At 41.4% G+C, this 27,088-nt stretch overlaps 1 protein-coding gene across 1 annotated transcript in view; it reads left to right on the forward strand.

Annotated features, from left to right (window-relative positions):
* LOC140242934 (uncharacterized) overlaps positions 1 to 27,088 on the forward strand; it is a 153,942-nt gene that overhangs the window by 40,153 nt on the left and 86,701 nt on the right. Inside the window, exons 7-14 of the mRNA XM_072322682.1 lie at positions 2,531 to 2,665; positions 3,858 to 3,984; positions 9,533 to 9,677; positions 18,653 to 18,769; positions 19,995 to 20,267; positions 22,370 to 22,523; positions 22,911 to 23,057; positions 24,084 to 24,201. Coding sequence (XP_072178783.1) covers positions 2,531 to 2,665; positions 3,858 to 3,984; positions 9,533 to 9,677; positions 18,653 to 18,769; positions 19,995 to 20,267; positions 22,370 to 22,523; positions 22,911 to 23,057; positions 24,084 to 24,201 — 1,216 coding nt within the window. The remainder of the gene's footprint in view (positions 1 to 2,530; positions 2,666 to 3,857; positions 3,985 to 9,532; positions 9,678 to 18,652; positions 18,770 to 19,994; positions 20,268 to 22,369; positions 22,524 to 22,910; positions 23,058 to 24,083; positions 24,202 to 27,088) is intronic.

Genomic DNA, 27,088 nt, shown 5'->3' on the forward strand with positions numbered 1-27,088 from the left:
CAGCTAGGTACCCTCACAAATTCACGGCACGATCCATTCATTACTTCACCGAGTCCATCAAAGTTTTATCACTATCGATGAAAATCGCAGTGCTTTGTATCGTTTATTTTATCACCAGATAGGCCGGCCGGCCTAGTCAAGACTTCGACTTAACCGATGCCCGCGCATTGCGTGGTATCTAGTATTAGCGATCCACGTACGCCGAATGTTTCGCGAGTTTTTTTTTTTTTTTTTTCGCGAACCTGGTGCTTTTTGCGAATTTAAAAACACGATAAAATAAATTATTAACTCTCTTTCCGTATATATTTCCCCCTTCCGTAGTGTACTCCCAGTACTCCACAACCACGAATTTAAGCACTCGCGAAATATAGACTCGCTAAATATATGGCGTACACAGCTGTAGTACTACCAAGGAACTGCTGATATAGTACATTGTAGTACGTACCAAAGAGGTACGAAGCCCAGACTTCTCCGCTCTTTGATACACGGAGACTGCTGCACTGCGACATAGGCCTACGCGGCCGGTGATGAGCGCATGCATGTGACTGATCGACTCCGAAGCACCACTGCAGGCACTAGGCCTGACAACTTCTGTATTCGTGGTCTAAATAACACGTAACAGACTCTATTTAAACGAAGAAATGTGTGATTTCACAGGAGGCTTTCACAGAAAACAATTTTATTTCATTTTTATGACATTCTGATAAAAAAAAAATGTCTTGGGATTTCGGGGTACGAGCCTCGACATCTCGCTCTCATCGAGAGCATACATAGGTAAGCTTAGGCTGTTGTGCGATACTTCCGGGTTTGCCCTTCAACCCATGACGTCATGGACACACCCCCAAAGTAACCACGGATCTTCCAATTGAGCATGATTCAGGAAACAATTTTTCTAAGCAGCCGTTCTCCAAAACGCAATTTTCTAAATGGATGAATTAAAGGCCGCTGTGTTTAACATGCTCTAACAGTCAGGCACAGGCGCAGAAAACTGCGCCTGTCGAAAAGCGCTGATTTCTGCTATCATGAATATTATAATGACAATACCCATCATGCCACGCGATGCTCGTAGTGTAAAAGGCATGGAGAAAATTTCGGTGATGAAGACACCAAATCGATATTAATTTCGTACGAAAATTTTAACCCTGACACTTTTCTGATATTTCATCTGTAGTAAACCAAATACCTAATCTTGCATAATAATCCATTTGTAGGGGAATAAAACCATGACATCTGGCGTAATTCTGGCCGGAATACATGATTAGGTAAATGTTTTTTGAATGACCACCGGTTTGCCCTCTTTTTAGCCTTGTGCAACAGGCGTTGGATAGTGTAACAGAAATGTACTCCTTCCTATCAGACATTCCTCTCTCCTTTTCTCTCTCTCTCTCTCTCTCTTCTCCTCTCTCATCTCCTCTCTTGGCCTCTTTCCCTTTCTCTCCCCCAGCACAGCCACCTTCCATCTCTCAACACAACATCTCTTTCCCCCTCTCTCTTCTCCGTGGTACTCTCCCCGGCAGGTTGGGTTCTTATCTCTGTTGAGTAAACATAGGGCAGCAGTTTAAAACAAAGAAAGTGTTGTGAAAGTTCGGCCAGCCTCTCTGTGGGGCCTACCTCCCTGGTCTCGAACTGACCATGAGCAAAGCACAGAGGCAGGAGCTATATGCGATGGGTATTGTGGATTCCAGAGAGACAGAGTGACAAGAGAGCACATAATAGTTAAACATGAGTTATCAGAGTTACTTGCAGATGATTCTGCAAAGGAAGCAGAACAGCGTAACAGCGTAACAGCATCAGGTAATCCCAATGACTCTTACTTTTCATTTTTACTAGCCTATTTCTTGATGTATAAATGAGCTATGGTCAGTGTGAAGAGAGCTATATAGTGCATGCATGGTGTTTGTTGGTGAGAGCGTGTGGCTCTATGATGTGCCTGATGCATGTCGTAATTCGATATACGATTAATTATGGTGATACAGTGCAGTATAATACACATATACTATGAATCGTGTTTTGGCAATTTGTCTTCCATACAGTAGTGCACTGCAAATCAGTGGAACAGGGTGGGGGATGTAAAAAGCAGTAACGAGCTCCTGGTACATAGAGACGGTATCAATGGAACCGACTGTTCGCAGAAACTACGAGAATCGATTGTAGCGGGCACACTTGCTCGGCGCTCGGGCGGATAACCCCAAAGTAGCAGTTTTCTGCGCCTGGCGGGAGGCGCAGTTTTCTGCGCCTGTGCCTGACTGTCTAAGCTTGAAATGTGGGAATAATCCAACAAAATATGCGTTTCCTTTAGTATTCTGCTTTAAATTTATCTGCCTAATATTGCTGGATTTTTACATGACATGAAATTTCTGAGTCGATCACAAAACGTTTTCTGTTCGACAGTGTATCATGATACAGGTAACTGCTGTGTTTATCTCAAAGGTGTCTGCAAGCTAGTCTGCGAGAGAAGATTTCGCTGCCAGCACAGTGACTCTTCATCTGAATTTTGACAAGCACTATGTTGTTGTTGTTTTGCACGCAGAGTTATGTTCTGGGCGGACGCTGGCTCACAGCCTAAAATGGAACGAAGCAATCTAGACGGCAGAAGCCGGAGTAAACTGGTTACGACGGACATTCTCCGCCCTTATGGGATCACCATTGACCACGAAACAAATCTGTACGTTGGTTTTGTACGATGGCATACAGTTGAAAATCAACCTTCAGCCTATGAGGACGCCAGTCAAATGATATTGAAAAATATAATTTGAAGCTACTTTTTTCCAAACACAACATTAAGGTTATTTGTCAATCTGATCAACGCAGATTCCGTATAAAAACAAGACGAACTGCCTTACATTATCATTTGCATATTGAAAAGACAATTTCACTTATTAACCTTGAATAATATATAACCATTAAGGCCCGAATTCACGAAGGTGGTACAAATGAAACCATGGTTTAAACCATGGACAAAAACCATGGAGCGCCAAGTGTCGCATGGAATGTTTCTTTACGAAATCGGCCATTTCGTCCATGAAATGATTATTTTGTAACGAAATGTCAACATTTTGTGACTAAATGAACATTTTGTCCACGAAATTATAATTTCGTTAACGAGACGGTCATTTTGTCGACGAAATGACCAATTTCGTAACGAAATATTCTGTGCGACACTTGGCGCACCATGGTTTTTGTCCGTGGTTTAAACCATGGTTTCATTTGTACCACCTTCGTGAATTCGAGCCATAGTGTTTCATAACAATAAACAACTTTTCATCGACAAAAAGAAGTTACTGCAAATTTGATATTGATAAAATTGATGAATAATGAATGATGTTTCATTCTTTAAATTTATCTTCCAGAAAACACATTCTCCCATACTTTGATCAGTGGTGTTACACAGCCGTTGCGTAACATATCTTATAAATGCGCACTGCTACATTCTCAACCAATTTCGTTATGAATTTGCATTGGAGGTGTATCATTTCGGCGATCTTTCCGCCTTATTTTCATTCATTAGTTTTCTTAATTTCAATCATGACGGGCTGCCTGTTTGTTTTGCTGACAAAGCTCTCCCTTTCCTTTTTTTTTTCAGAATTCAGATGAATATTTTCTCGAACATTTCATCTGTCTAATGAAATGTAATTCGTTGGAAAATTCAGGTTGGTCCGGGATGCGTAACAGTCACAAAAAATAAATAATTCAATTCGTTCAAGTTTTGTTTAACTCACTTATTTCTGTGCTTGTCATGGAAAAAAAAACACCGAATGATTCTGGCAGCCATAAGATAATGTTATCTCTATCTTAACTTGAACGTGGCATGGAAACGTATTTTAAACATTCTTATCCTCAACATCACGGTCACACAGCGTCTACTGGGTTGATGCTGACCCGTCTAATAACCGCGTGGAAGTGTGTGACTTCAATGGAAACAACCGCCGACGGCTGTTTGAGACGAATGGAGACAATCGCTTCCATGACGTCGCCTTGTTTGAGGTATTAAATAGACCAGGCCTATACATTGATAACACCCATAGGCAGTAGGGCCCTCTCAACCAGCTGGATAAAAGTCCGTCCTCCAGAAAGACTAAGACCCCATTTTACGGTGCAGGGCTGGCCCGAGCCCTGGTCGAGCCCAGGCTTAGCTCGGCCTCAATTGCGGTACTAGCTCGGCCGCGCAATTTTGTCCGTTTAAGGCGGAGGGCTCTGCCCGGGGTTTTAATTCAAACCTTTCGATATTCTGTAGTAGTCGAGCTCTGCTTGTATAATACCCCGTTCCCACTGCCGATCAGATCAACTCGATCAAGCGAGATCAATCCCGATCACCTATTTTTTACCCCGTTCCCACTGCCGATCAGATCAACTCGATCAAGCGAGATCAATCCCGATCACCTATTTTTACCAGAGCAATCCCGACCAAATGCTCGATTGTCCTTCAACACGATCCCTTCCCGACCGCTATTCGATCTTTTACGATCCACACCCGACCATTCTCGACACCTCCAGAATCTCTCCTCGACAACCACACAGATCCCTACTCGAACATCCCGATCTACACACAATCAATACACGATCACTACACGGTCAATACTCGATTTCTACTAGACTTCTTAGACCAGCTCGACATGACACGATCTGTGTAAGATCTTGCATCGAACCGGTCGGCAGGTTCGTACAGTGATCGAGTGATATAAGATTTGGTTACAATTATTCGTTTGGTTATATGAGACTCAGTATTTATACTTGTATACGGCGTGGCCCGAAAGAGTGCTATAAAACTGACTCTTCATTTCAAAAGCATGAATTAATGAAAGAAATGATTATCTTTAGTAGTTAATAGAAGAACACTTCCTATTTTGAAACCACAATCACCAATTTTCGTGCAGACGTTTCGATTCTATAGTCATTTTTCTTGAGAACTTGTAATTTGCATTTTTGATACTTTTGCCACCCAAGCCATTCTTGACTGAGGGACAACTTTGACAACTTTGCAAGATTAAGCTTCCGACAGAAATTGCTGCGCTGGTCTATAAAACGATGACAAAGACTGATCACTACTGTTTGTGAGCCACTCAAAAAGGTACAAAAATGCATTCAGTTGGATTCATTCACTTGATCCGTTTTCAGTAGCTATTTTGGATGCATTCGTTATCAGTTTTTATGGCTTCACTATCGCCCAGTCAAGTAGGATATCAGTGCCCAAAGTTACAGATTTTTTAAATCACAAATTTTCAGGGCAATGGCCGTGAGATCAAAGCGCCAGCACGAACATTGATTATTCATTGTGTCAAATAAAATTTAAGGTGTTCTTTAGGAACTACTAAATGCTGTTACGATTTCATTCAGTCGCTCATATCTTTTTAAATAAGAGACAGTTTTGTAGCACTCTGTGTGTCGGGACACCCTTGCATAATAAAATAGGTTCGTTCATATGCATTCAATATTTGCAGTGGATATATAAGAAGAATAGCAAATCTAAATTTGATGTCTCATAAAAAAAAAATGTTACATACGCACCTCCACGCTTCGTAAGTGCATTACATAGGTGCATGGGCTGAAATTAATTTGGTCTAAAATGAAACATAAATGCCCATAAATGCACTATTATAGAGTTGAAAAAAAATGACTCTTCTACAACCCAAATGAGTCGTGTTATCTTTGTCATTATTGTTCTCATTATTAAAGAATGAAAAAGTGAATGAAAGATATGTATTCATTGATAAAGTATAGGCCCAAGAGTGTGTAAAAGAAAATACATGTATCATATTCATTTCTAAATTCATGAAGGATGAGTTGACAAAAAAATAACCAAGATTTTCATCATTTTTGCTAGTGAAAAATGTTATATTGTTTTATTTTCATATGTACTCTGTTCCACATATCAGCACACTTCATGAATTTAGAAATTAATATGATACATGTATTTTCTTTTACACACTCTTTGGCCTATACCTCATCAATGAATACATACATATTTTTCATTCACTTTTCATTCTTTGATAACGAGAACAATAATGACAAAGATAACACGACTCATTAGGGTTGTAGAACAGTCATTTTTTTTTCAACTCTATAATGGTGCATTTATGGGCATATAGGCCTATGTTTCATTTTGGACCGAATTAATTTCAGCCTATGATTAATTTCAGCCTATATGTAATGCACAGTACGAAGCGTGGCGGTGTAACATTTTTTTTTTCTTTATGAGACATCAAACTTAAATTTGCTATTCTTCACATCCACTGCAAATATCGAATGCATATGAACGAACCTATTATATCATACATGGTGTCCCGGCAGACAGAGTGCTACAAAACTGTCTCTTATTTAAAAAGATATGAGCGAATGAATGAAATCGTTACATTATTCAATATATAGAAAGAACACCTCAAATTTTGATTGACACAATGATAATCAATCTTCGTGCAGGCGCTTTGATCTCCATGAAAATTTGTGATTTACAAAATCTGTAACTTTGGGCACTGATATCCTACTTGACTGAGCGATAGTGAAACCGTAAAAACTGATAACGAATGCGTCAAAAATAGCTACTGAAAACGGATAAAATGAATGAATACAACTGAATGCATTTTTTGTACCTTTTTGAGTGGCTCACAAACAGTAGTGATCAGTCTTTGTCATCGTTTTTTTTTTTTTTCAGGAAAAAATGACTATAGAATCGAAACGCCTGCATGAGAATTGATGATTGTGGTTTCAAAATAGGAAGTGTTCTTCTATCAACTATAGGTTTTCCCGGCCAATTTCGCACTTTTGTCAGTCCAATTCCTAATTGCTTGCATTCAATTTAGCAAAATATACCATAGATGACATGTTCGGTAGTTCAATTTTATGATCTCTTCATTCAAATTAATTTTGGAGCATTCAAATTACCTTTAGCCTCATTCTAATTAACACTTTTTTTAATTGAAATTTTTAAAACGAGCACCATTTGGTTATTTGTTAATTCAGTTTAGAATGATATAGTCACGTGATCACGGACATGCTGCTCTCGTTCATTCCAATTCATTTTTTGGCAATTAATTTAACATCTTTTGCAGTCAATTTAGCACACATGTTTATGGTTTGCTTCTTTCTTTGTTTTTTCTACATAGTTATTGTTTTCCAAGCGTTATTACATTTCATATTTTCGTACTCATTTTAGAGATTTTGGTAACATTTTTTTTTCTTTAATGTGCTTAGTGACTCTTCAAGTCCGAAAATAGTGCAACATGTGCGTGGCCACAACTTATCTCGCCGTTGAGCGCTTTATTCCTTGTGTCGGCCAGTTGTAGGAAGTCAAGGTTATGATCATCAAATATTCCTATAATTCTTTTTCTGTCCCCTTGAGAAATACGTCTGTATCTAACTTGTGCCGTCATGACTGTAAGAAGATGAAGTTAAACTAGAGTATTGGTACATGTAGGCCTAAATGTACTGTATGAAAGAAAAGGGGCGTTACAGAACAGCAAACTCGAGTCATATAATATGGTCAAAAATACGATACTTTTACTGCTTAACAGTGCGTGGAAGAAACAAAGTCACATAGAAATACGCGTTTAAATGTTATCACCTTTTCAAAAAAGAAATAACATGACGTTAATTTCAATGAACATGTTAGGAATTTGACTGCCCATACGCGAAATTGAATGACTGAAATACCCCTTTCGCCAGTGCTGGCGAATTTGAATGACTGAAGAGCACGTGCCAATTTGAATGCCTGTTTAACGAATTCGAAAGGCACATGTGCAAATCTCATTGATCGGAATGCTAAATTGAACGGACAACTTGCAATTTTGAATGACAGAATGTGCTGTGATGAGGATTTTCGCTAAAGTGAATAAACCTTTTATCAAATGGACTGACAAAAGTGCGAAATTGGCCGGTAAAACCTATATTAAAGATAATCATTTCTTTCGTTTTTCATGCTTTTGCAATGAATAGTCAGTTTTATCAGGGAGGTGTTAGAAAAGGAGAGACAACTCTTCGTAATTCATGCAAACACATGTTTTGGTTCAAAGCGTTACAATGGGATGTCTAGCATTCCACTATTCGCTTTGAAGTCATGCTCTGCACCGCTCTAGTTGCAAGGCGAAGTTCGGAGACGAAGAACGCATTTCACCTTTCGTTGAATTACAAGCTTTATTTCCCCGTAAAATTTTAAATGAAATACTCGAATTGATTAAGAGTAGTTTAGGAAAGAATTCAATGTTATAAGCATGTATTTCTAGTTTCTTCGTAATGCGCAAATTGAAATGAAATGAAAATTAGGCCATCTTAAAAACCTAATATTTTCCTATAATGCGCACATTTCCGCATGTTAGTTTTCTATCCTTTAATCTGGGATATTTTGATCTTTCAAATAAAGTACTCCGCTAAAGCGTGCACCAGCGTGCTTTTGAACTATTTGCTGTTAAAATGTCAGTTTTACGCTGCATTTTGATTCGCTGCTCCAATTCAAGGTACACAAAGTCATTGTTGCCATCACATTGAAAGAGAGAGAGCGAAATGCAGTAGGGGCAAGTATTTCCAGATGTGAGAGCGCTAGTCCCGATTATTGATGCTCTCTTTTGTCAAAGCACCTGATTTCCACCTGTAGTTAAGCGCATAACTTATCGGCGGTGCCGCGCATGACTTCAAAGGAGAGCAGGAGTTGTCTCTCCTTTTCTAACACCTCCCTGGTTTTATAGCACTCTTTTGGGCCACGCCGTATTCAAGCATAAATACTGAGTTGTCTCAATTAACCCAACGAATAACTGTAACCAATTCTTCTTTTACTCGATCACTGTACGAACCTGCCGACCCGTTCGATGCAAGATCTGACACAGATCGAGTCATGTCGAGCTGGTCTAAGAAGTCTAGTAGAAATCGAGTATTGACCGTGTAGCAATCGTGTATTGATTGTGTGTAGATCGGGATGTTCGAGTAGAGATCTGCGTGGTTGTTGAGGAGAGATTCTGGAGATGTCGAGAATGGTCGGATGTGGATCGTAAAAGATCGAATAGCGGTCGGGAAGGGATCGTGTTGAAGGACGATCGAGCATTTGGTCGGGATTGCTCTGGTAAAAATAGGTGATCGGGATTGATCTCGCTTGATCGAGTTGATCTGATCGGCAGTGGGAACGGGGTATAACTCAAGATGATCGGGAACTTAGCTCGGGGGAAAATCCGTCCCGACCACACTAGATTTCTATACGACCGATTACCGATCAGCTCGATCTCTTCTCGATCACTACCCGAGATGTTGGTGTTCGGGCTTCCTACTTGAATACTTTGGACATGTCCAAAATTATCGTGAAGGCAGCAGGAGCGATGCCAATCTAGGCAGATCGACCCCGAATACCAATGCCGAGCGAGCCCGACCAGGCCAAAAAAGCTTGATCGGGATTGATCGAGTTGATCTGATCGGCAGTGGGAATGCACCATATATAGCATCATTGCTTTCATAAACTATAAGTTACATATTTGACAAGAAATACACTCAATTACCACCATGTTCAAATTCTTTCATAATTTTGTTGTAAGAAACACTTTTTTTTTTAATGCAGGATTACATCTATGTGACCGGAAAAGCTCAAAACTCGTTGTACATCATGAATAAGAACACCGGCAATAACCTTATAACAATCAACCTAGAATCCACGCCCTACGGAGTCGCAATCTATGACCCGGATGTACAACCTCCCCAGTATTGTAAGTTGGTCATACATTTGGATGTAGACACTATTTTCATCTCCAGAAAGAGTATCGACAACTGCAATAAATAATATATGTGTTTAAGAAGCATACTATTAAAGTCTTTACATAATTTATTACGAAAATGTTATGATGAATCACGTTTGTTGCGACACGGATTGTCGCCCCTATTGACCGATTCGGGTTCGTTGAGGGCAGCAGACATTTTACGGCACAGGGCGCAGCCATAGTGGGTGTATCAGCCGACCCCCCCCCCCCCCCCTGCTCTCCCCCACCCCGGGGCAACATGTTTACACGCACTTGTAACAAAGGTTCGCGCACTAAGCAAGCATTCGCGCACTCAGTACGAGACGCCTATTGGCTAAAGCAGTTTTTCATTCTGCGCGCGTGCTAATGTAGGGAGAGGGGTGGGGGAGTGCGGAGGGGGGGGGGGGGGGTCGGCTGATACACCCACTATGGCTGCGCCCATGCCAAAAATACACATAGCGCGTCACAAAATCGGTCAATATACACGGATTGTCGCCTCCTGCTCGGGGCGACTATCCGTGACGGGCGTTGGCGGCACGGATTGTCGCTCCCGTCACGGATTGTCGTCTGGCGACAATCCGTGACGAGGGCTGGCGGCACGGATTGTCGCCCGCCCTCGAAGCACATTTTGCTGGGTAATATCGCTCTGGATATAGTCATTGAAATATTAACACATAACTTACATGGCTACATCCATGCAAACATGCCATGTAAAAAGTCATGGTGAGGTTTCAAGGAAGTGTGTATGTGCGCGTGCACATGATAATTTCGTGTCCGTTTGTGCGTGTGTGTGTGTGTGTGTATGTGTGTGTATGTGTGTGATGGAGCGCTGCGCGTGTTGTGGGAATTGTGTCGCTTGAATGTTTCGTTCCTATGATCTCCTGCGTGCTAATGCAACAGTCACACAGTGCTTTACGATGGGTTACGTACACCGCGGATAGACGCGGATGAGTTGACGCAGGGGGACGCGGCGTGGACGCAGGCATCCGCAGGGACGTATGTAGACGTAACTGTCCGTAACTCGTCTGTAAAGAAACGTAAAGCCCCAGTCACATAATGCTCTGCGTCCGGCGTTACGTCCAAAAAAGTCATTTTTTCCGCGGACCCCCGCGGATCCTTTGCCGTCACCAGAAATTTGTACAAAACATGCGGGCAAAAAATGCGGGCGATACGGACAGATACGACCAGATGCGAATACTTGCGTCCACTTGCGGATATTCTTACGAATTGGCACATAATAGTTCTGAACACTTGCGAAGATGTTGCGGACATTTTCGGATAGTTAGGATAGTTACAGATTGTTATTAATAATTATGGACAATTTGGTATTCTCTTACGATTCCTGCTAAGTGAGTGTATTATGACAGCAAGGTTATCACATTTTGGACTGTCTTACATTGTACACTGGGGAAAACTGAAATTGAATGACGTACAAGTTGTGCAAAAAATCGTAATCCTTTAATTTGCTTTACAATAATAAAAGATATATGAAATCTTGAACTTGAAGTTTGAATTTTGTTTGTGCAACTCAAATATGAATAAACGTCATAAATGTAAAGAAAATAATTATATTATGTGACCGTGCATCACAAAACGAACAAAAAGTCGCACACACTGATTTTGTGTGAGGACTGAAAATAGGTGAAATGGGTCAACCGAGCCGATCTTGACTTGGCTACCTTGGGGAGATAAGGCCTTATCATTATTATTATTATTATTATTATTATTATTATTATTATTATTACTATTATTATTATTATTATTATTATTAATTTCAGTTTAATCTGATAATCCCCTCATTGCTGTTACTCCGGTGGTTTCCATCCTGTTTTTGTTTTGTTTTTGTTTTTTTTTGTCCCATTCATCGCACAACCAGCACGGCTTGATAAAGATTAAGCGCTTGAATAGACACTGTACTTCAGAGCCTCTTTTCTCAATTTACACTTTTTCTGAGTGTGTGCATTCTTTCCACTATTTAGATAAGTTAGGAGAGTCCATTTGATTTGAGTAATACATCATTTTAAAGCTTAAAGTCTGCTTTTTCAGAATATGCTCTCAACTAAAATTTCATGTGTGGCGACTTGTTGTGTGTTTTGTGGTGCAGGGTCACATATAACATCACTATACCACAAATAAAATACAATATAGATCGAAAAGTTAAACTTTAGAGTAAGAAGATATTACTTGCAGTCATGGAATAGACAAACTGTGGTTACGCTGTCGTTGTTCAGCGATATTCATGACTTACGGGGTTATGTTAAGGAGATATTTATGATAAAACAATGCTTATCAAATTTACAGAAAAAAAAACATCAAAACTTTCAAACACCCCTCCCACACCCAAATACAATATCAAGTCATTCTCTTCAATTTCTTGTATGCATGTCATTTTGTAATGCGCAGTAGAGTATAGTAGCTGCGAAATATTAATGTCCTTTATTATTATTATTATTATCATCATCATTATTATTATTATTATCACAAAAAAAATGTAATACACATTCGATGGAGCGTAACGTGCATGGGTAAGACTATAGAGAAATACTAAATTCGTTCTCATTTTATATAGTTGCCCCTGTCCCACACTATCCCCTACCAGAAACGTGAATAAAATGCTATCACCCCATCCCCTACCCAAAATATTGCTTTTTTTCGAAAAATATACATTCGAAGAGTACAAGAAAAAAAGTTCAGCACAAAGAGTCAACCGATGTCATGAGTACACATGGTATATGGGTGTCACTTAAAATGACCAGTATGTGGGAGAAATTTCATAATTTGACCATGCAGTTCTGCCTCTCCACCGCTCTGACTGTGTGGTAGCATTCCTTCAGGTAAAGGCGCTGCAGCTTGGCAACAGGAGTAGTGTGCCTTCCCACGAGTCTCTGTGTTCCCATGCGAGTGGAAAACGGAAAACGTCGAAGGACGTAAATGTCCGCAACATCCGTAGCTGTCCGTAAATATCCGTAAGTGGACGAAACTGTTGTGATATGTTAACTTGCGGTTAATTTCGGAAACTTACGGTGGACGTAAGCGAAGGCAAACGGACGGAAGGTATTTTTTTTTTGCGGATGGTCTGCGTCCAAGCCACGGGTAGTTACGTTCAGTTACGAATAGTTACGTTTGGTTACGGTTACTTGCGTAAGTTTGCGTCCGTGGCGTCCCTCTGCAAAATTTTGAACATTTCAAAATTTCGCAGGTTCGGCGACGTCATTTTGCGTTTCTTTACGGATGAGTTACGCACAGTTACGTCTACGTACGTCCCTGCGGATGCCTGCGTCCACACTGCGTCCCCCTGTATCTATCCGCGGCGGACGTAATCCATCGTAAAGCACTGTGTGACTGGGGCATAAAATGAAGGCGGCAAACCTGCGAAATTTTGAAATGTTCAAATTTCGCAGAGGGACTCCACGGACGCAGACTTACGTAAGGTAACCGTAACCAAACGTAACTAGCCGTAACTGAACGTTACTCTCCATAGCTTGAACGCCGACCATCCGCAAAACTTTTTACCTCCCTTCCGTTTGCGTTCGCTTACGTCCACCGTAAGTATTCGAAATCAACCGCAAGTTAACGTATCATAACACTTTCGTCCGCTTATGGATATTTGCGGAGAGTTACGGATGCTGTGATTACGTACATGATTACGTCCTTCGACGTTTTCTGTTTTCCACTCACATGGGAGCACAGAGACGCGTGGGAAGCCACACAACTCGTGTTGCCAAGCTGCAGCGCATTTACCTGAAGGAATGCTACAACACGCTCGGAGCGGTGGAGAGGCAGAACCGCAAAGTCAAGTTACTAAATTTCTCCCACATATGGTCATTTTAGGTGGCACCCATATACGCATGACATCGCTTGATCATTGGTGCTGAACATTTTTTCCTTGTATAACAATTTGAATGTATATTTTCCGAAACTCGGAAAGCAAATTTTGGGTTGGGGATGAGGTGACAGCATTTTATTCACTTTTCTGGCCGGGAAGGTGTGGGACAGCGATAAACGATATAAGATGAGAACGAATTTAATATTTCCCTATAGTCTTACCCACTTTACGCTCCATGGATATTACATTTTTTTTTTATATTGTATTTTGGTGTGGGAGGGGTGTCCGAATGTCCTAATGATTTTTTTTTTCTGGAAATGTAATAGGCTTTGCTTTATTATAACAATCTCCTTAACATAACCCAGAAAGTCATGAATATCGCTGCACAATGACAGCGTAACCACAGTTTGTCTGTTCCATGACTGTACATTTTCTTACTCTGTTTAACTTATCGATCTAGATAGTATTCTATTTGTGGCATAATTATGTTATGTAGTCTTTACATTTATGATGTTTATCCATATTTGAGCTGCACAAATAAAATTCAAACTTCAAGTTCAAAATTTCATATATCTTTCATTACTGTAAAGCAAATTTAAGAAATGCGAAAACTTTTCACAACTTGTACGTAAATTCAGTTTCAGTTTTCCCCAGTGTACAATGTAAGACAGTCCAATATTTGATAAATTTGCTGTCATAATACATTGACTTGGCAGGGATCGTCATATTGTACATAGTTATTTATAACAATCTGTAACTATCCGAAAATATCCGCAAATTCGTAAGAATATCCGCAAGTGGACGCAAGTATCCGCATTTGGTCGTATCTCTCCGTATCGCCCGCATATTTTTCCCCACATATTTTTCCCCGCATGTTTTGTAAAAATGCTCTGGTGACAGCAAGAGATCCCCGGGTGTCCGCAGAAAAAAAAATGACTTGTTTGGACGTAACGCCGGACGCAGAGCATTATGTGACTGGGGCCTTACGTAGACACACGAACGCTCACACACAACACACATACGTAGGGCCACGAACACCAAACCCCTCGCCACGAACACCAAACCCCTCAGATACACCAAACCCCTCAGATACTCATGCAGGCACAAAACTGCGCCCACGAACACGCACCATCACATACCCTTTGATATACACGTACGCCACTATATACCACATACACACGTAAGCATACAGGCACACGAATACACACAGACAAACAAACCACTACCACTATACAACCACCACACATGCACAGTTTCATATATTGTATTATCATACTCCAAACACACACACACACACACACACACACACACACACACACAACAATACGGAAACCCATACACAAGTCACTTATTGTACGCACCTACAAATCATACACATCACATATCATGCAGCTCACAACAAATACACACACACACACACACACACACACACACACACACACACATACGCATATCTTACCAGTCATACCCATCCCACCAAAGCTTAACACCGGAGGAACCACCCCGAGCCCGGGGCGACAATCCTTGACGGGGCGACAATCCGTGTCGCAACAAATTTTTTGCCATCATGGATTGTCGCCTTCGAGGTCAAAAACTGGGAACTGCACAAGCGTCACGGATTGTCGCCAGACGACAATCCGTGACGGGGGCAACAATCCGTGCCGCCAACTCCGTCACGGATTGTCAAGCCGAGCCGGGGGCGACAATCCGTGTAGGGGCGACAATCCGTGTCGCAACACACGTTCTACAGACAATTCATTCTGTCGAAATGCTACAAACAGTTGCTTGGTATACATAAGCAGACTTTTTAAACAATAAAGAGGAATAAAAGCAAACAACAAGCAACATCTATTGCCAGGGGCGTCACCAGCTTTTTATCAAGGGGGGTGCGTTTTGACCCTAATGTAACGAGATTTTTTTTGACAGACATTGGGAATATAGGATTCTAGGAAGCTCTCAATCCCTAGACTTTTACTGTTTTTGAGGAAAACCAAGCGGGGAAAGGGCACCGGCGTAGCTAGGATTTCATCTTGGCGGGGGGGGGGGGGGGATGGGGGTGTTAGTATGCGAGGGAGCGAGCAAGGGGGGGGGGGTGGAAGTGCCTGTTGTCCCCCCCCCCCCCCCCCCCCACGGTGAGAACTTTTTGCATTTTGATGTTGTAAATAGTGCAATTTGATGCAGGCTTTTTGCGTGTTTTATCAACTTGAAACAGTCCCACTTGTTTAAGGTAGCAGTACATTTTGATGGAATTTGTTGTTGAACAATGTGCCTATAAACTATATCATTTCAATAAACTTCTTGAATTGATTCTTACACTGATGTCATGAACGCGACCGAGCCCGAGCAAGCGGAGAGAGCGAGGGGGATTTGATGCATGTTTTGCTTGTTTTATCGACTTGAAACAATCCCACTTGTTTAAAGTAAAGCAGTATATTTTGATGTAGATTAATATCGAACAATTTGCCAATAAAATAGTATCATCCAAATAAACTTCCTGTTTTAATATTTACACTGAATATCATGAACGCGGCCAGGCAAGAGCGAGAGGAGTGAGCGAGGGGGAGGATGTGGAGGGAGTGTCCCCCTCCCACGGTGAGCACTTTTTGCATTTTGATGTTGTAAATGGTGCAATTTGATGCAGGTTTTTTTTGCGTGTTTTATCGACTTGAAACAGTCCCACTTGTTCAAGGTATCAGTACATTTTGAAGTAAATTGTTATTGAACAATTTGCCTATGAATGGTATAATTCAAATAAACTTCTAGTAATAATTCTTACACTGATGTCATGAACGCGACCGAGCCCGAACAAGCGAAACGAGCAAGGGGGGAGGTTGTGGGAGGGGGTTGTCCCCCCATAAATGGATTATGGAATGACGGTGTGAAACGACAAATTACTGGCAGCAATATCGGGAGACTGGCTTAACGATTACATGCGAGCGAGTGGAGCGAGCGAGCTTTAAAATTTTGACATTTTACAGTCCCAAAATTGCCGTTTGTAGCCATATTTTTTTTGCTTTGGAAATTAAGGGGGGGGGGGGGCGCACCGGGCGCAACTGCTGGCAATTACTGGCAGCAACATCAGGTGAATGGCATAACGATTAAATGCGAGTAAGCGAAGAGAGCGAGCTTGAAAATTTTGACATTTTACAGTAAAAAAAAAACTACCATTTGGAGCTATAATTTTTTCGCTCTGAAAATAAAGGGGGAGCGCGCACCGGGCGCAACTGCCAGCAATTACTGGCAGCAACATCAAGATAAAGGCATAACAATTAAATGCGAGCGAGCGGAGCGAGCGAGCTTGAATATTTGACATTTTACAGTAAAAATAAAACCCTGCCGTTGTTGCTATATTTTTTTCGCTTTGGAATTTCAGGGGGCGCATCGGGCGCGACTCCTAGCAATTACTGGCAGCAATATCAGGAGAGCATAACGATTACATGCGAGTGAGCGGAGCGAGCGAGCTTGAACATTTTACATTTTACAGTCCAAAAGCTGCCGTTCTTAGCCGTGTTTTTTTCGCTTTGGAAATCAAGGGAGGGGGGCTCACCGGGCGGAACTGCTGGCAATTACTGGCAGCAACATCAGGTGAATTGCATAACGATTTGCGAGCGAGTGAAGAGAGCAAGCTTGAACATTTTACATTTTACAGGTCCAAAAACTGCCGTTCTTAGCCATATTTTTTCGCTTTGGAAATTAAGGGAGGGGGGCGCACCGGGCGGAACTGCTGGCAATTACTGGCAGCAACATCAGGTGAATTGCATAACGATTTAAATGCAAGCGAGCTTGAAAATTTTACATTTTACTGTCCAAAAACTGCCTTTCTTAGCCTATTTTTTCGCTTTGGGAATTAAGGGGGGGGGGGGGTGGAGCGCATGCCACCGGGCGCAACTGCTGGCAATTACTGGCAGGCACATCGGTGAACTGCATAACGATTCAATGCGAGCGAGCGAAGAGAGCGAGCTTGAAAATTTTGACATTTTACAGTAGAGAAAATGCCATTTGTAGCTATATTTTTCGCTTTGGAAATTAAGGGGGGGGGGGCCGCACCGGGGCGCAACTGCAGACAATTACTGGCAGTAACATCAGGGGAATTGCATAAAGATTACATGCGAGCGAGCTTGAAATTTTTGACATTTTACAGTCCCAAAACTGCCGTTTGAAGCTATATCTTGTTTGCTTTCGAAATTAAGGGGGGCGCACCGGGCGCAACTGCTGGCAATTACTGGCAGCAATATCAGGAGAATTGAAATGTGAGCGAGCGGAGCGAGCGAGCTTGAAAATTGTGACATTTTACAGTCCAAAAACTGCCGTTTGTAGCTATATATATATATATATATATTTATATATATATATATTTTTTTTTTTTTTTTTTTTTTTTTTTTTAACAGTAAGGGGGGGGGGGGGGGCGCACCGGGTGGAGAATGGCATTACGACTAAATGCCAGCGAGCGGAGCCAGCAAGCTTGAAAATTTTGACATTTTACAGTCAAAAAACTGCCGTTTGTAGCTATACTTTTTCGCTTTGGAAATTAAAAGGGCCCTGGGGCTGGGGGTAGGGGACGCCCGGTGCGCCCCTCCCCCTGGATCCGCCACTGGTAGTCAAGGGTGTCGGTTTATGTTCATGACTGGGGGAGGTATGACCAGCGAGGTGGCGTCGAAGTGAGCAAGCATGGGAAGGATGTCCAAAATCTATCTTAATAGTAAACACTGTATAGAATACACTTGTACTAGTAGATATGTATAAAATCAGTGCTGCCAGAACCAGGGGTGCGAATTTTTTTTGCCCATGATTTTTTTTTTTTTTTTTTTTGTCCCCGATGCAAAATTTCAAAAAAAAAAAATAGATAAAAAAATAATTATTATTTAGGGTCCGACGTTGAGGTAGCTCGCAGACTAATTTTTTTTTTTAAACGGTCTGAAGGGGGGGGGGGGGGGGTGCGTTCGCACTCAACGCACCCCCCCCCCCCCCCCCTTCTGGTGACGCCCATGATTGCCCACTTGAAAGCATAGTGGAATGAATATAAAAAAGACAGAGAAGCAGTGGTAAATTGTACGTGATGTGAATTTCACTTTCCAACGATTGTCTTGTACGCGTACCGTTATCTTTCCAATTTCCGTAGCACCGTGTAGTAGTAATCCATGTGACTTCATATGCTTTGGAGGCGGACCTAATGGATCATACAGCTGTCGCTGTGAGAACGAGGGTCTAGAGTCAGGGGACGGACACACGTGCAATGGTAAGTGCGAGTTCAAGCCTGAAAAGCAAAATAGACAAAGATAAGAAAACAAGGGGGAGTCTCAAAAGATGATGCCGAAAGTGATTCTTTAATGAAGATGACTCGTAAACATAGGTATAAGGACTCGATCACAGTGGTCTTTATCCTATATAGGAACATTATTCACGTGCAAATGTTTGTGACTGTAATTGATGCAACTTGTACACTCGAACATCACAATGAACTAGACGAGGTGGTCTACGGTATCACCATGTACGCTGATTCGATCGCGGCAAAAGATTGTACAAAGTAAGTTTTGATATCCGGCAGCGAGCCCGGAGGGAACATTAAGGGATTCAGGTAACAAGAGTGATAGGCGGGTGACACCCTCCATTTTTCAGAGAATATATATTATCGTGAAATATAAATATTTCATTACAAATTCATGATCATTCCATGACACGATAACAAAAATCGGATGATCTAGAGTAAATGTAAACGTGGAATAAGGATAAAATGGTCCGTGACACATTCATAGGTACATTTTAAATCTTTTCCTCTTCAGCACATACTACATCTTAGCACTAGTAAATATTCATCAATCGTTTTGCTGTCCAAAGGAAAATAGTGGAAACATTCTCATTTGATTTTTCGTAGGGTACAGGAGGGATAGTAATAAAAAAAAAACATCATGAAAAATAATCATAGTAATGATGATAATAAAGATGACGATATAGTCTTCTTTATCCAGGGCAGCCTCTTCGGTATTGACTCTGTTCTTTTAGATGGCCATGCCATTATTAAAATCCTAGCGTTGACAGCTACAAATTGCATAGAGAGTTACACTGCGTGGCCGAAAACCATACAACCAACTGCATATATTAATACTGCTTTGGTCATAGAAACAGGAATATTCCGGTTTTGGGCAATCAAGCGGATGAGGTCAGCCTTACAAATACATGTAGCTAGATGTGAACTGAAGATTGGAACGAGTGTCTTATGAAATTAGTGGCCAGTGACAACGATTCTTCACAGAAATATTTCTGTTTGAGGTAATGAATACACACACTGTGTGATTGAGGAGGGAATGGAAAGGGAAAGTTTCTTATCGATTAAAAAAGGCGTGTTATAGCGCGTACCACTCAGAAGGAAGAAAACAGAATAGGGAAAGCAATAACTCAAAGGAATTCAGAATGCCAGGTTTATGATGTAAATTCGATTTTTTTTTTCTGATTTCTTAATGTAGAGGGCACCATCGACCCGCCTCAATTCTTTGTGGCATCTCAAACACAGCTCTGTCGATATCCTGTCAACTTCCCCAGTATGAGAATCGGTCACGACACCAACTTCAACGTGTCCTGCTTCCTCAGTGGCCAGCAGCACGTTGTTGCCATGGCAGTGGATATGCAAGACGGCTTACTATTCTTCAGTGATGTTGGAAGCAAGGGTCTAGCTAAAGGCACTTTGCGACAGGGTGCTCCAGTGAGAGTTATTACTGGTGGAATTCAGTCAGTTGAAGGTATGTTCAACAGAACGCGGTATTTCTGGAAGAACGACGCATTAGTATAATATGGACTGGCTTTGAGGGGGACGCGACATTTATTGCCCGAACTAGAAATGTATCAAATTGAAATGTATTGAATGTACTGAAGACGAGGGCAATACAATTCTCGTGAGGGCAATAAATGTCTTATCCCCCGAAAGTAGACAGTCCATATTATTATCATCACCCATATCTTCGAGCAGTAACTTAAATCAACACAATGTAAACTTCCCGATTTACGGTAACAAAATCCACTCGGCGCCAGGTCGAACCCTACACCAATGTCACCGACTGTGCTCTCGGCGTGCTAGTTTTTCATCACCGGGAGCTCAAGTGCCCGGATGCTAGCGTTTTCGATTTTTTCTCTTGATGATTGATTGGTGCCAGACACAAGATGACGGAGAGTAGCTGCCAACTTGAGACCTTCTTCCAGCGGCTCCCTGTACCAGGTGTACTGCCTCCTGATTCTTCCTCTGACCCTGTCCCAGATTTCATCGTAGAGTTCAGGGGGCATGCAGAGAAATTTCTTGAAAGTCGAAGGGTTTTCTCTTCGGAGCTCAACCAACAGCTGGTCGTAGATTCCAAAAGCCCTTCTTCTGGCAGGGTTCAGCCACGTCCTTCTCCAGATACGACGTCGTCTGAAGCCTCGTCTCCATCTGAAGCGGCCCCTGATGAACTGGTGTAGGTTCAGCTGCTGATGTATAACTTCATTCTCTGCCACTGCCAGTAAATACTGGACTCTGAGGCGGGCTGCATCTTCCATTTTTCTGAAGAAACTTTGAAACTTTCGGGTGGAATGTTTACATATGAGTAGTGTGGTGAGTGGCTGGTCACAGAGAGCAGCTCAGCATTCGCTAATTTTTTTTTCGTCAGGTCATTCGCTCGTATTCGTATCACTTCGCAATCCATAGTTTGTCATAGTATCTCGTAGACTTGCCTTCGTGTATGCATCGCTATTCAAATTTTAAAAGTCAATCTTTAAAAGGCAAGCAAAAATACGCTTGTCATAGTATTTTCGTTTTTATAGTGTATGCGCAAGTCATATTTAGTCCGATCGTGTTGCTTCAAGGTTTAGGGTTCTTTCGAGATCGGTCCACCTTGGCAAAAGCGCGATGAGGGCCCCACTATGCGTGACAACAGCACACGAACGATAAACAAACGATTACCGCAGACTAGATAAGAGATGGAAATTCAAGCAAATGACAGACGATTTTTCAATTCGTCGGGAAATTTTGAACATGTTCAAAAATCCCGTGCGAATTTGAATAATCGCAACTGTTAGTTCAGAAGGTGTACGATCCCAAACACGAAGGGTAAATATGATTTACTATCAATTAACACTGAAAACGATTTTTTCAAAAAATTCCTTTCGCCAGCAAGTCGTATTTCAGGCAATTCGCTCAGGTGTGAGGGGGCCTTAAAGTTAAAGCCCGAACCCGAAAGAAGGAAAATATCCACTAACATTGCCCGCTGTCTTGAAGACCAACCAAAATCACAACTACAATTGCCAGGCAAAACTACCTCATATGGTTAAATATAATGCTTAACGTGTATGTTTTGCGCATCATGAAAATACTTATATACAAACTGTGAGTCATTTTGGTGTAGCAGTTCCAGCTTCTCAGCCCTAATAACGCGACAAGGATGAATGATCCAGTTCATTGTATTTTGTAGCATTATTTGTACTCTGTTCATACCCTGGGTCATTATTCCAGCCCTATGACTGCCCTATGCACTGTTTACTAAGCATCTCTTTGATAACAGTTATTCCTTTATGTTCTCTTTTTGACTGTTCGATCCCTAGACCAATTGTTAATGTCTTTCCATTCTTGGCTTGAACCTTTGTGCCTATCAGGCTTATTAACTTTATCTTCAGTAATCAACTAAAATGTGTGCGGAAACTATTTGACGCGGTTATTTATGTATTATATGTTTGCTTTTTCATCTCACTGCTTATTGACTCAACTTCCATCGACTATCACTTCATGCTGCTGTCAGTCGAGTTCGTTCCGTGGCAGATATACGTTAGAAGCGTAAAGAGATTGATATATTTCCCGTGTGAATTGGAAACCAATTAGGTGTGGCAGTTGATTGGTCGACCAAACTCCTGTACTGGACAGACAACCCCCGTGGTACGATCGAAGTCTCCAAGTACGACGGATCATACAGGACAACTCTGCTCCAAGACAATGTGACCCAGCCACGGAGTATCGCCATCGATCCAGAGAGGAAGTGAGTTGAGAAAACAATCACTTTCATTTTTCTAAAACTTTCCTTTTTTCCTTTTATTTTCTTTTTCTTGAAATTAAAAAGAGGTCTTCATGTTGTCTACAGATTGCTATGAGGCATCGATTCATTGATAGGTTTCATTTCCAATTTGCAGTAAATACTATTTAGTCATGACTTTTATGTTTATTTATGTCAAATATTCAATACGTTTTGTGCATACACTTGCTATAGGCCCCAATGTGTATCAACATACGGTCAAAATCAAGATATAATAAACATACCATGTATATACATACACTGTACTTATATAACGTAAATGAATGACAACCTAAAGTATTCCATGTGGAGTACTTGCACCTGATCTGTTTCTACAACATGTGTCCATAACAGACTGATGTTCTGGACGGAGTTCGGCCCTCCGGCACAGATTGAGCGAGCCGGTCTTGATGGGTCAGATCGAGTTGTCCTGCTTTCTTCTCTCATCGGTCTTCCGCTGTTCAGGCCAGGTGGACTCGCCATCGACTACGACGAGCAAAGGTACAAAAAGAATATTTTAACCCCTAAATTATGTTCAGTCAGTGACTGCAGAAAAAAGAGAATGATATCAGTAAGGATATAGTGAAGTTTGAGGAGATTTCTAAATGCTGTTTAAAAGCAATTAATTTTTAAAGTCTAGGTTAAATCCACGCGTCGTCATGGGATAAGAAAACTACAGCAATGATACCGAGATTGTATAATGACACGAAGACATTAGAAAGATGAATTTTTTTTTTTTTTTTGCATGAGAACTATGCATTACCTTGACTTGTTACTGATGACATATTAAGGGCATAACGTGGTAACTAAAACAAATTTTCGTTATCAACGAAAAAGAAAAGCATTTTGCTGAATTCCCATATTTTCATAAGGGCTTTTTACACTTGTAAATTTTTGCTTAGTCCCGTACCAACGGTGGGGCTAAGGGGGGGGGGGGGGGGGGCTTAGCCCCACCGTTGGTACGGGACTATCCTTAGCCCACTTTCTGTTTACACTCGTTTTTGCCAAAGTGGGCTAGCCCCACCGATAGTCCGGTACTATCTGGCCCTGCAAAAAAGCACGGTTATCACCGCAATTGCGGTGCCAAGCAAGTGAGTGTAAACAGAACGAAAAAATAATCCTGGGCTAAGCGACGGAGACGAAGTCCGACCCTCACTGACCAATCAGAAACGAGGTACAAAATTTGTAATCAAGTGCTGCCGGTGCGTGCTTGTACGTGTACAGTACACAGCGTAATCATAAATATTCATGTGGTTTGGAAAGTCCGGGGCTAAGAAATACGAGTGTAAAAAGGTCAGTTTTCTCCTTAGCCCCGGACAAGAGATAGTACGGGACTAATTGGCGAGTGTGAAAAGCTGAAAAGATGGGTACGGGACTAACGATAGTCCTGGGTCAGAGAAAGTCCGGGGTAAAGAAACACAAGTGTAAAAGGGGCTATAGAACGTGTGAATACTTCCCATTTTTGAATATTCTCGAGACATCTATAGGACATCGTCAAATAAAGACATCATTTCGTTTGATTTTTAGGTTGTACTACGGAGATCTGTTGATGAGTACAATCAGTAGTATGGACTACGATGGAAACAACCGAAGACAAATTCTCAGGAAACCGGGAGCCATCTTCTTTGACATCGCATTGTATAAGGTGATACTGTTACCATTTTGGTTATCATCTGCCATAGCAATTTCCTCATCTTTAAAACATCCTTACTCATCCATTCTCTCCATTTTCCTCCCCATACACTCAAATATCCAATATCACGTGATAGGTCCAATTTGAAGAAATGATGTAATTACATATTGAAGGTAGCTTTTTTTAATTGCTGTTTCAGTGTGTACGTGTAATGTATTGATATTTTGTATGTAAAGTAATTACAGTCTTTGGATTGTCTCTTTGGTTACTGTCCTTGATCAACCCTTGAACCTTATCTAGCGTTTATGATTACTACTACATGTAATCTACTAATGCTTCTACTTCAGCTGTACCACAACTTCTACTACTTTCACTACTACTACGACTACCACTAATATTACTATAGCATACTATTACTACTGACTATTAACTTTTATATTTCGCATCAAAAATTTTGTCTTCCATTGATTGGCTAAAAGAGCTTCACGTGATTATAGGTATTTTGAACTATTTTAGAATGTTGGTGTGTTTGACACTCCATGAACTACTATTTGCAAAATGACGTCACTTTTATGACGACATTTTGCAAATAGTATACTATTTGCAAAATGATGTCACAACCACCCTTCTTTACAATCAAGTGTACCCGTCCGGTCCCGAATTCTAGTGTTCAGGTTTGCAGCGGCCATACGATCGCTTGGATACATGCGACAGGCAACCCTGGCGGTGTCACGGCTACTACGTTTTTCAATTTCCGATCTCTCGCACTGTTGCGTATTGCAGGCGCTGCGCATGCCGCCGCAGTGCGGCTAAGCCTATTATAATGATTTTCACTTTTTATTCAAATTTTTGATCCAAAATATAAAACAAATATATTTTGCCTAGTTTCGAGTTTCTTGTTAAAACTATGGGCCTCGGTGACTCCAAACTAGTATTATTCACTTCGGGGCTGCGCCCCTCAGTGAATAGTACTAGTTTGGAGTCACCTCTGCCCATAGTTTTAACAAGAAACTCTCAAGGCCAAGTATATTTGTATACTATTATATTTTGGATCAAAAAATTATCCTCTGGTGATTGGTTGAAAGAGCTTCACGTGATTAAAGGAATTTTCAGCTATGTCAGAAAGCTGACACTACGTAAAGTACTATTTGCAAAATGACGTCACTTCTAGACGACATTTTGCAAATGTAGCATACGTACCTTCACTCTGTGAAATGTATCAATTTCTAACAAAACGATTGTGACGTCATAAAAACAATTCTGACAATGCGCATTGCTTCGCATCGTACCCCCGGTGCGTCGCTCTTGTCAAAATGTTATACAAATGATCGATGCACAGGATAGAGTGCGTTAGTGAAGGTGCGGCGCACTCGAGAGTATTGACAATGGTGCAACATGCACGAGGCGCACACCCACGAAATAATCCTGTGCATCATTTATTTTATAAAATGGGTCGAAAACTAACAGCATTTTTCACGTACCTTTGTGGGATACCAGTCAGCTACATGTAGCACTCGCTCAAAAGTCAAGATGTCCGAAGATGTTCGTCCCAAATATTTACGCACGTCGCACTCGGAAATCCCGCACATTTAAGTACTGTACGCATAAGAGTATACGTACTCCACATGTTATGCACAAGAAATGCCGGCTGGCAGCCCGAACTAGCAGTTGTTTACAGGATTGACATTGCGTATAGTAGCGCGTGACGCACTTGTAACAACTGATTAAGTGCGCACTGCTAGTGTAAACATTGTGACGTCAGGCCGTGCATGATCGTAAAAAATAATGCACGCACACGTGACTCATTTCAGCGCTTCCAATTGGCTACATTCTCAGTGGCGGATCCAGAGGGGGGCGCAAGAGGCGCACGCCCCCCCTTTATTTATCGTTAAAAGCAAAAGAAATAAAAAGAAAAAAATGAAATGAAACCCGGAAGTGGCACCAAAAATAATAGTTACGCCCCCCTCCCCTTTGCAGAATTGCTGGATCCGCCCCTGATTCTTGAACCCATTTTATAAAACATTCCAACAAACATCTGCATCACATTGCGCGCTGCTACATGCTTGCTTCTTATGGTCAATGTAGGATCCCTTCACAACAGCGCATTCTTCCCATTTTGCATTTTCCACCATTTCCCACCATTTCCCCCTTCTCTTGTTTAAATTTTGATCCAAAATATAAAACAAATATACTTTCCCTGATTTCGAGTTTCTTGTTAAAACTATTTGCCTCGGTGCCTCAAAAAGAACTATTCACTTCGGGGCTGCGCCCCTCAGTGAATAGTTCCTTTGGATAATTGGAGTCACCTCTGACCATAGTTTTAACAAGACACTCTCAAGGCAAAGTATATTTGTATTCTTTAGTAGCAGTACTAACAGTAAATATACACAGCCCTGTCGCTGTACACAAGTGTAAGTCGACAGGGCTGTAAAGTATGTGATACACATATCTACGAAATCCTATATACATATCTATTAAACCCCTCGAACACGGCCACACAACATCAAAACTGTTGAAAATTTCTACATTCTCATCACAAATTGTACGAATTACTCACGTGAATTGAGATGCTAAAACTATGAGCATGGTATTTCAGTCCATAGAGAGCCCTCACGCAACATACACTGAGCAAAAAGTCCGATCCGTGATAGCCCGGAATGCTGTGATCATCGCTGGGCCATTCAAAATTAACTTTTCCCAGCTTTGAACGATGAAAATTGCGCTGCTCGAGTTTGTACCACAGATATTCTGTGGTTTGTACGCCCGCGCAGTCGACAGCGCCCTCTTTGCCCAGTGCTGCGCCGACATTTCGAATCATTTCTACGATTTCTGCGGCGTACAGGATTAAAAAAAAAAAAAAAAAAAAAAAACTTTCATTTTGGTAAGCTTTGAAATAGTT

Source organism: Diadema setosum, chromosome 2, assembly GCF_964275005.1.
Source record: "Diadema setosum chromosome 2, eeDiaSeto1, whole genome shotgun sequence".
Taxonomy (NCBI): Eukaryota; Metazoa; Echinodermata; class Echinoidea; order Diadematoida; family Diadematidae; genus Diadema; species Diadema setosum.